The 9,264-nt window shown below is 39.4% G+C and overlaps 1 protein-coding gene across 3 annotated transcripts in view; it reads left to right on the top strand.

Moving 5' to 3' along the window:
* Positions 1–9,264, top strand: part of THRB (thyroid hormone receptor beta) — a 166,074-nt gene that overhangs the window by 111,562 nt on the left and 45,248 nt on the right. For all 3 annotated transcript variants that reach the window (XM_010712866.3, XM_019616512.2, XM_019616513.2), the window contains exon 2: positions 3,492–3,556. Coding sequence is in view for 1 of the 3 variants with exons in the window: in XM_019616513.2 (XP_019472058.1) it covers positions 3,550–3,556 (7 nt within the window). In the remaining 2 variants the exon portion in view is untranslated. The remainder of the gene's footprint in view (positions 1–3,491; positions 3,557–9,264) is intronic.

Below are 9,264 nucleotides of genomic sequence, written 5' to 3'. Positions count from 1 at the left end.
GGGAGGCTTGGCGCCTGGCCCCCGGCCTCTCCGGAACGCGGCGTTCTCCCGCGTCGAGGACCGGGGCGGGAAGTATGGTGTGCAATGGCGTCCCTCTGCCGTTTCGTGGGGTGTGTGACGAACGGCTGTAATGCCGCAGGTGTCCGGGGCGCGGCGGAGCTGGTCGGAGGGTTTTCGGGCTGCATAGGAGGGGCTGATGAGCTGAGGTGAAACCGGCAGGCTGCGTCCCAGATACATTAATTATGTGGTACATGCGATCACCGTCGTTCACCTGCTTTCTAATTCTGGTTTCGTAGTCCATGCCTAAGTAGAGCAGATGCACTCGATGTCCTTTCAACCAGCTGTTGGTGGAACACTATTTCAGGGGCAAGGAAGGGAAACTCCCCTGATGTGAAGGGCCAGTGGCCGGGAGGAAATATGGTGGTGCTGAATGTGTAGAGAGGAATTAAGCCCAAAGGGCAGATTGTTGAAGTATCGATTAGGACAAGCAAAGAAGGATTCTATTTCCTGTCTAAAATGTCAATTCTATGCCAACGTGATATGCATTCTCTGCTGATAAAAGAAGCTGGCTGCCATACCTTGCTAGTTTTAAATTGGTGTTAGTGGGGTCAGTTTTGCAAGCTGGGGCCCAGGATTTCATACTAAAAAAAATCTAAGGAGATCTTGCCTTTGTTCTGGAATAATGCCTGGAGTATTGTCTCTGCGGAGGCTGGATCATCTGTCCTAAAGCTACACAGTTATCAGGAATTATAGAATCATAAAATAGTTAAGGTTGGAAATAACTGCTAAGATCATGTAATTCAACTGTTGACCCATTCCTACCGTGCCCACTGAACCATGTCTCTCAATGCCACATCTGCACCTCTCCTGAACAATCAAATGAGGCTGTTTGTTTGGAGCTGAGATGTCTGAATGAGGATGTGCTGCCTGAGAAACCTCTGAAAAGTGGTGTGGCTGGTGTAAATGCAGGTGCTGCAAATAAAGGTGCTGTGGCTGCTATCTGTGATTTTCTCTCCTGTTAGAAAACCAGCTCACAGGCCTTTGGTCTTTGATAGCAAGCAGAAAGGAAGCATAGTTAATATTACTATCAGTATGTTCATATGCAGATAAGAAAGGAAAAGACTATCTAAATTGGAGATCTCAGATGGATATCAGCAGTGAGTGGTGTCCATGAGGAGTCAGTACTGGGGCTGATGCTCTTCAATATCTTCCTCAATTACATCAACAGTGGGATTGAATGCACCCTTCCAAAGTTTGCGAATGACACCAAGCTCTGTGGTGTGGTCTACATGCCCAAGAGACGGGATGCAATTCAGAGGGACCTAGAAAGGCTTGAGAAGTGGGCCCAGGAGAACATAATGAGATTCAGCAGATTCAAGTGCAAGCTCTCGCACCTGGGTCACAGCAACTCCCCACTGTCAATACAAGCTGAGGAGTGAAAGGCTTGAGAACAGCCCTACTAAAAAGACTTTGATATACTGATGGATGGCAAGCTAGACATAAGCCAGCAATGCATCCTTGCAGTCCATAAAGCCAGCTGTATCCTGGGCTGTATCAAAAGAAGCATGATCAATAGGCCGAGGGAGGTTATCCAGCCCTTCTTTTCTGCACTGGTGAGGCCTCATGTAGAGTACTGCATCTAGATGTGGAGTCCTCAGTACAGGAGGGATGTGGACCTGTTGGAGTGTGTACAGAGGTCGGCTCTGTACACACATCTCTGAAATGATCCTCCCCTACAGGGAAGACAGGCTTAGAGAGCTGGAGCTGTTCAGCCTGGAGAAGAGAAGGCTCTGGGGAGACCTGAGAGTGATATCCATATCAAAGGGGGGCTGTAAGAAAGAAGGGAACAGACTATTTTTCACGGTCTGTTGTGGTAGTACAAAGGGAAATGGTTTCAAACTAGAATAGGGAAATTTAGATTGGACATAAGGAAGAAGTTTTTTATGCTAAGGATAGTGAAGCACTGGAACAGATTGCCCAGAGAGGTGGTGGATGCCTCGTCCCTGGAGACATTCAAGGTCAGGATGGACAGGGCTCTGAGCAACCTGATGTAGCTGCACGTGTCCCTGTTCATGGCAGGGGAGTTGTGCTAGATGATGACGTTTAAAGGTCCCTTCCAATTCAAACAATTTTACAATTCTAAATATTAAAACCATTACTTTCAGGAACAAATCCAGTTTCTTACTGCTTCAGTTCTCTGAGGGCTGCCCCAAAAGTAATGCTATTGTGTTATATTGGCCCATGATGTCAGGGTCATACGGTGGTGACTATGGCAATAGTGGCTTAATCCTCCCACCAGAATTCTGTGACATGTTGTTGCTGTATGACAGATGACAGCAGAGGGGCAGTCTGGCATGGGAGTGCAGATGAAGCAGAGGTGTGGAACTGAATTCCTCCATGTGAAAAAAAAATGGTACCAATTGACATTCATCGACACTTGCTGAGACCAAACAAGGGATGTGAACACAATGAGATGGTGGGTGGTGTGTTTCAGCTGCTATATACAAGCCACCTTACCCGTGTTGTTCGCACAGCTGACACACCATGAGATGAAGAGCATCGCAATCAGCTGATCCCTTTGAGTTGGCTGATGGTGGTGACTGTATTGAAAAACAGTGGTTTGTAGCTGAGAATCTGTTCTTTCAAATAGTGTTATTGTGCTCTTTGTTGTAGTTTCCATGGAAATAAATGGAAAGCAATACTTTCGGATTGACCTACATAAAACCTCAAGAGGGATCTCAGAACAGCAGCGCTGTATTGAATGATGATGGTTTATGTATCAATAGGGAAAAGCAGAGCAGTGTTTATTCCTACCAAGGAGACATTTCTCATCTCTGATCATCAGTAAATACCTGTGAGGATAACCTGGATCTGTACATTGTCACCAAAGAGCAGCTATGAGGGCAGTGCTTAAGCATTGTCTTATCAGCTTGTTTCATTCAGAAACAGTTTCTCTGCAGTGCTAACATAGTTAAAAATCATTTGAAAATTATTGTTAGAACATTAGGAGTACAAGTAAGCTACCGTTCTGCCGACTGAGTACAATGACTGATGCGTATCTCAAGACTTTGTAAAAGTTAATGGTTTCTGTGTTTCAAGTGACTTGAGGAAGAATCAGTGTAACTGTAGGCAGAGAATTTGTAATTCCTTTGAATCCTCCATTGTTACTAAACATGAAAATCTGCATGTATCGTCAGGAACACAATATTTTCTCTTACAGTTTCTAAAGTTACATATTAATCCTGAATAACTTCTACAAAAAATCAGGGGAAAGTGTTCCACAAAGGAGCAGAAGCATTTTTTTTCTGCCGCTGTCAGCATTCTGACCTTGCTTCTGAAGCACAGTTGCCCACAGCTCCTCCAGTCTGCTGGGCTTTGGCATGGTATTCAAGATCCAAAATATTCCATTCTGTTTAAATACTGACTGTATTCTTCAGATTTGCTTTTATGGATGTATTACATGTGGAATTTTTTTTTCTTTTTCTTGTCAGGTGGCATTGGTGACAGAAGAAGGACAAGAATGATTACATATCTGTAACTCTCAGCAGTATGTCAGGTAACTATATTCCATAAGAGCATATATACAATATTTCCCTCTTTGTTGGAGTTGTTATTATTCTGTATTTACTGGGAAATAGTGCTTCACGGGTTCTGAATGCATTGCTGGGAATGCTGAGAATTCAAGGTTTATCCTCCATTCAGAGCACAGAGTTGTGGGACACATAGTAATCATCCCCAACAACTCTTACCCTCTTCTGTTTTCCTTCAGCCACCACCGCTCCTACAGTAGCCGTGTCTGCTGAGTGTGTTGGCTTAAGTTATTTTGTAACAGGAATGTATCTTCTGACGTTCAAAGTGAGACAATGCAATTCGTTTTACACGCATAGCCAAGTACTCTTTGGGTAATGATTGACCAGGGGTGCAGGTGGGCAGAAGATCCAAAGTGAAATGACCATTAACCGTTTTAAGTCCTCTTCACCTTCTTACCCCTGTCAGTTGTAAAGCATTTGAAGGCTATGCGTGAATCGTGTTTAAAAAAAAATGATGTATTCTAATTCAGGAGCAGCGTGTCTGCAAAGATGCGGTTTTACATGGAGGTCATACAGAGAAGTTAAAACTTCCAGACTGTGTTTTATTATTTGCATGAAAAGAAAATGTTCTGCTGATACTGTTTGCCAATGGCATTCATCTTTTGAAATATGTTTAACTGGGACCTATAAAGCCTCTTTGTAAAATGCAGTACGTGCTACATAGAGAAACTCATCACAAACAAGGCTGAATTCCTATTCAAGGAATAGCTTATTTTTACTGGCTGAGCAGATGGAATATCCTTTCCATTCCTATCCTTTTGTGCTGACCATAAAATGGTAACAGCTTTTATTCATCAACTGAGTTGGTCTTTTGAGTTTTGGGTCATAGATATGAGAAGCAGAGTAAAATCTATGGCGAAAACAAAATATTATTTAAATGGATGTTTTCGTAGTAAAATGAATTATTTGAAAACATGCAAAGATGTTATTTGACTTCTGTTTTTATGGCTTCTTTGCTGTTGTCTGAACCAGAATTTAGGCATGGATGAATATAAGTTGGAAGCAGATGGTGCTGAGGCTTTTGGTGGAGTAAAGTTACCAGAGCTGTGATAGGTGTGTCAGGCTCTGGGTTAGCATCGCACCGCGTGAGGGTTGGAGGGAATTGGTATCCTTACTGTCAGAGCAATTTCATTTAGCAAATACCTATTTCGGGAACAATGTGCAGCACTGACATGTAACTCAGTCTCATCAGTTCTGTCACGTACTCTCTTCTGTCCCATGTTATGGTTTTTTGACCTTTTTCTACAAGGCTTAATTTTGCTGTGGCTTTAGAGGGAGTGATTAGCATCTAATGCTTTGTGATGGCAAAAGACACAGATGGAAATGCAGTGTACCTTCTTTATCTTCACCTTAGCAGTTTTGGATGTGTTCTTTTGGGGTGGGGCTTTGCAGAAAATTCCCACTGGCTGATCTGATCTGTCCTCTGGTACTTCACCATTCAAGGGCAGGTCTGTTATGCTCATGGAAGAAACTAGAGAGTAATTGGAAGGGCCTTCATTTCATAAGAAGGAAGTGAGTAGAATCAATATGTGCAAAGAAAATAATAATGGTTTGGGGGGGGGGGGGTGAAGATTAATTGTAGAAGATGGCTGTTGGTACAGCTGTAGATGTCTGGCACTTTTCGTTATGAGCAGTTTATATTTTCTGTTTTTCATTATACAAATGAAATTTCCTACATGAAAGTGAATGTGAAAAGAAGCATAGTTGAAATAAAAAAAGTTTTCAAACTATAAAAACTGCATAAATACCACCCTCCAAAGCCACATGGGACTCCTTCCCTAACGGATGAAAAGGAAAACTTAGATTTTGTTGCTGCAATATGAGAGAAAAATCACATTGAAAGTGAAACTAGTTGCATAAAATAATGGGCTGTATTATTCTGATTTTTGACGGACAGTTGCTCTGCCCATGTAATATTTTTTATTGAAGGAAGGATTTTTCTCTTGTAGGCACTGCCCCAAAGCCTCCAGTTTCTTGTGCAATCTAGTGAACTTTTTCTGATACAAGATTGTGTAATTTGGCCCTGGGTAATAAATCTGAGCTTTACTCCTTTTTGCAGTTGCCACAGGAAAAATATTTTGCATTTTTGACTTCTCAACTTTAAAAGTATTTATTGGTCTGATTATTTTCTGGCACACATCTGTATTTGTATGTGCTGAGGGCGTTAAGGAAAGAGACAGTTCAAGTTTTCAAAATCGTTTTGGGAACTTAAGTTACAGATAACGTGGAAGGATTTCAGAAGAGAGGAGCAATTGCTTAAAAATGAATGAAGTGGGAAAAAGTAGCAAAAAATGTAGCAGGTGCCTTTTTTCATGCAAAAATAAACTGAAAAATAAATACTCAGTTAATGAAGTCTGAACTACATTTGCTTTTTCTTAGAATGCAGTCAAATTAGAGTTCGCACAAACGCAATTGGAGTTAATGAGCACTTAATGTTGTGTACTTGATGACATCAGAAGTGACAAGCAGGACCTGCAGGTTTTGTAAAAACTGCTTCTCAGTGTATTTCTGCAGCTATGCCAGTTCTGAGGGCCAGAAGTTGCCTAAGCAGTTTTATGTACACGTATCTCCGATGATGGCCAAACGCTGACATAAAACGATTATTCTGGGGAGAGGGAAGAGCTGGACATAATGTACATCTTGTAGTTGAGTACTAAATGAGAGTCAGAGACATTCTGTTCTCATAAACTGAAGCTTGGTAATCCCTAAAATAAGCAGTTTTCCAACATACATGGATGTAACAAAGCAAATTCTGCAAGTTTAGTTTCCCTATTTTGAAACAATTATTTTTTTAATATCCCTAGTCCGTTCTGATGAATGCAGTAGTGAAGTTGATGCTTTTAATGACCGTCAGTAATGTATGTTGAGAATTAAAAGATTTAAGTATTTTTAAAAAAAATGGAAGTAACTGGGAAACGTCTGTGTGGTAGAAGCTCTCCCAGAGTTCATCAGCAGCTTTACAGGTGACACGAGCAATTACTGTCCATGGAGTAATACCTGAAGAAAAAAAAAAGCCGTAAGTATTTAAATACCAGTCTTAATTCAGCAGTAACTACCGTTCTTTCTTCCATTTGTTTGCACAACGGAATAGGAAATTTTTAAAGCTGGAAAATAATATTTTCCCCTTGGTGTGATACAGTAGTTTCAAAGAAATATGCAGCAGGATTCATAGCAAGGTTGTTACTATCCAAACACTCCTGTGAAGCTTTTGCCTGTAGTATTATTATTATTTACTCATAGTCTGTCCTGAAGGCAGCTTTTTGTCCATTTTCTCCCAGGATTCAGGATGGACCCTGAGTCAGATCTGCCTCTTATTAGAGTGAGAACTGAAGAAGGAATTCAAGAGCAGGGTCTAAAAATCAGAAAGCAGTATTTGTAGAATACTGTAAATCTTTTTCATTTCCCCTTCGTTGTAGATAAAAATTATAATGAACATGGTTGTGGTCTTCATGAAGTCTGCAGTACCAGCTTCACCAAGGCCAGGATTTTCCTCTGATTTTAACTTGGAGTGAGATTTGTTTTCTTCAATAGACCCAAACATTGTGCTTCTACTCTCAAATATGCACGGTGTTCTATTTGGTAATGGCTGTAAAGTTAGATCAAGATAGGAGTTATAATAAAATTAATGCTTACATTAGGGAATATAATTTAAATGTCAAAAATTAATGTTTTCAATAAGCAGAATGTAATATGCAACGTTTCTTCTAACAGCTTGCTCATTTAAAGAGGAAAATTAGCCAGTCCTTATGCAAACAAATCTATTTGAAAAGCAGTACCTCCGAGAGTGTTGTCTGTAGTTTCCAAGAACTGGGAAAAATAATAGAGTAGGAAATGTAGCATGTTTTCTTCATGAATCTTTTCACAGCAATGCTAATTATCCTTTAAACTTGCTGTTAATTTGGAAGGACAATAGTTTATTGAGTAACCTCAGCTGTGAAATGATTTCTTCTGAACTTCCATAATGATTTTCCTAGAATAAATTAATTTAAGATAAAAGACTCTGACACTTTTTTTCCACTAGGCCACGATAAAATCCTGCTAACTCAAGTGTACTGTTTCTTTTAAGTAATGGACTTTTTAGAAGGACAGTAAATACTTTAATATAAGGTTTGGTAAACTGGGATTCAGCAGCTTTGTAATGAGCATTTGGGGATTTGCAAAAGGTTAACAAGATTTATATTGTGGGATGTTTTTGCATGAAGCTATGAATCATTCCATGATGGCTCTTATTACTTAGAAACGTAGTTCTGAATACGCAGTTAAAAATATCACACTTAGAAAGTTCTGGGTTACAGACATTCTGGCTTAATTTTAACTTTTACATTTTAAACTTTAATGTTTTATATGCTTTAAAAAGTTTCAAAAGGCAAGCAGTCTGTCTGTGTGACGTTTTGTAGTGTTTGGATGTTCATTCAAACTTTAGTATTAGGGATGTTCATCCCTAATAACATGTTAGGGTTTTCATAAAGATGGCTCTCTTAAGGAGTGTTTTCTCTTCATGTAAAGGTGAAAATCTTACTTCTGTGTGTTTCTAAAGGTATTTAAGTTTGCTACTTACAACTCACGGATACCTGCTATATTTTCTGGAAAAGATGCATGTATTTTTCAAAGCATTCAGGTCTGGTTAAATTTCACAATAAACAGAGAGAGCAAACATGCATTTATTTCAGCTTTGCAACATCTGCTAGCCATTTTCTTAAGTATGTTTCATTGTGTTAGCCCTGGTTTTCCCTTTTCTATTTTTTAAATAATCCACAAGTATACTCAGCCCATTTCTATAGTAGTTGTATTTTAACCATAGATGGTTCTTTTTGTTAACTCATCTCTCTGAATGCATTTCTGATGGCAGCAGACTGTTAAGTGTTTGAAATTTTGAATATCATTCTTAGACTGTGTAACACTGTGTATTGCTGCCATCAGTTAGAGGGGCTGAATAATGTTGTCAATATATAACATACTTGTTAATTTTGCAGAAAAGAGCCTACTAAAGTAGTTATTAAAAAAAAAAAGTTTTTTTTTTCCTGACTCTTCTCCTCTAACCTATAAAATAAAATACTTGTTTGCTGTACTTCCTGCCAGAGCAGCAGCCTGCCATTTTATGTTCTTCATTAGCCTGACCACAGACTGCTGTTCGTTTCTTCTGACTGTGTCAGAACAGTGAGCTCACACTACGTGCCCTCTATACGTAGTCTGATATGTAGAGAGAAGCATATGTATTTTTATGCCAAGTCTAAAGCTGTTCGTGGGCTATGGGGGAGCTACAATCCTATCAGGTATTTACCAGTTATTTCCACATTAAAAACAAACAAACAAAAAAGCAAAAAAACAACAAACAAAAAACCAGCAACCTTTTACATTCCCTAAATGCATTTCTGATGTAAAACAGATTTGCTACAGCATTCTGCAAAATTTAAGATTAATGTTTAAAGAAGTCAGGTTTCAAAACAGGAGGGCCAAACTTTCAGATCTGTTTTATTGTGTATGTGATCACTTGTCTGAAAATCATTTATTTTAGGCTTCCGCAAAACTTGAGTTTGTTTTAGGTTTTAAAGAATTCTCTCCTCACATCCCTGTTTGTCTTTCTTTCTTTGCATTATTTGGGCAAACTTTTATTAGTTTGTATGGTTTTGGTTTTACGTTTGTTAATTTTGTCTTTCTAAAACATATGTTTGTC

Source organism: Meleagris gallopavo, chromosome 6 (assembly GCF_000146605.3).
Source record: "Meleagris gallopavo isolate NT-WF06-2002-E0010 breed Aviagen turkey brand Nicholas breeding stock chromosome 6, Turkey_5.1, whole genome shotgun sequence".
In the NCBI taxonomy this organism is placed as follows: Eukaryota; Metazoa; Chordata; class Aves; order Galliformes; family Phasianidae; genus Meleagris; species Meleagris gallopavo.
This window is presented reverse-complemented; position numbering and strand designations above follow the sequence as displayed.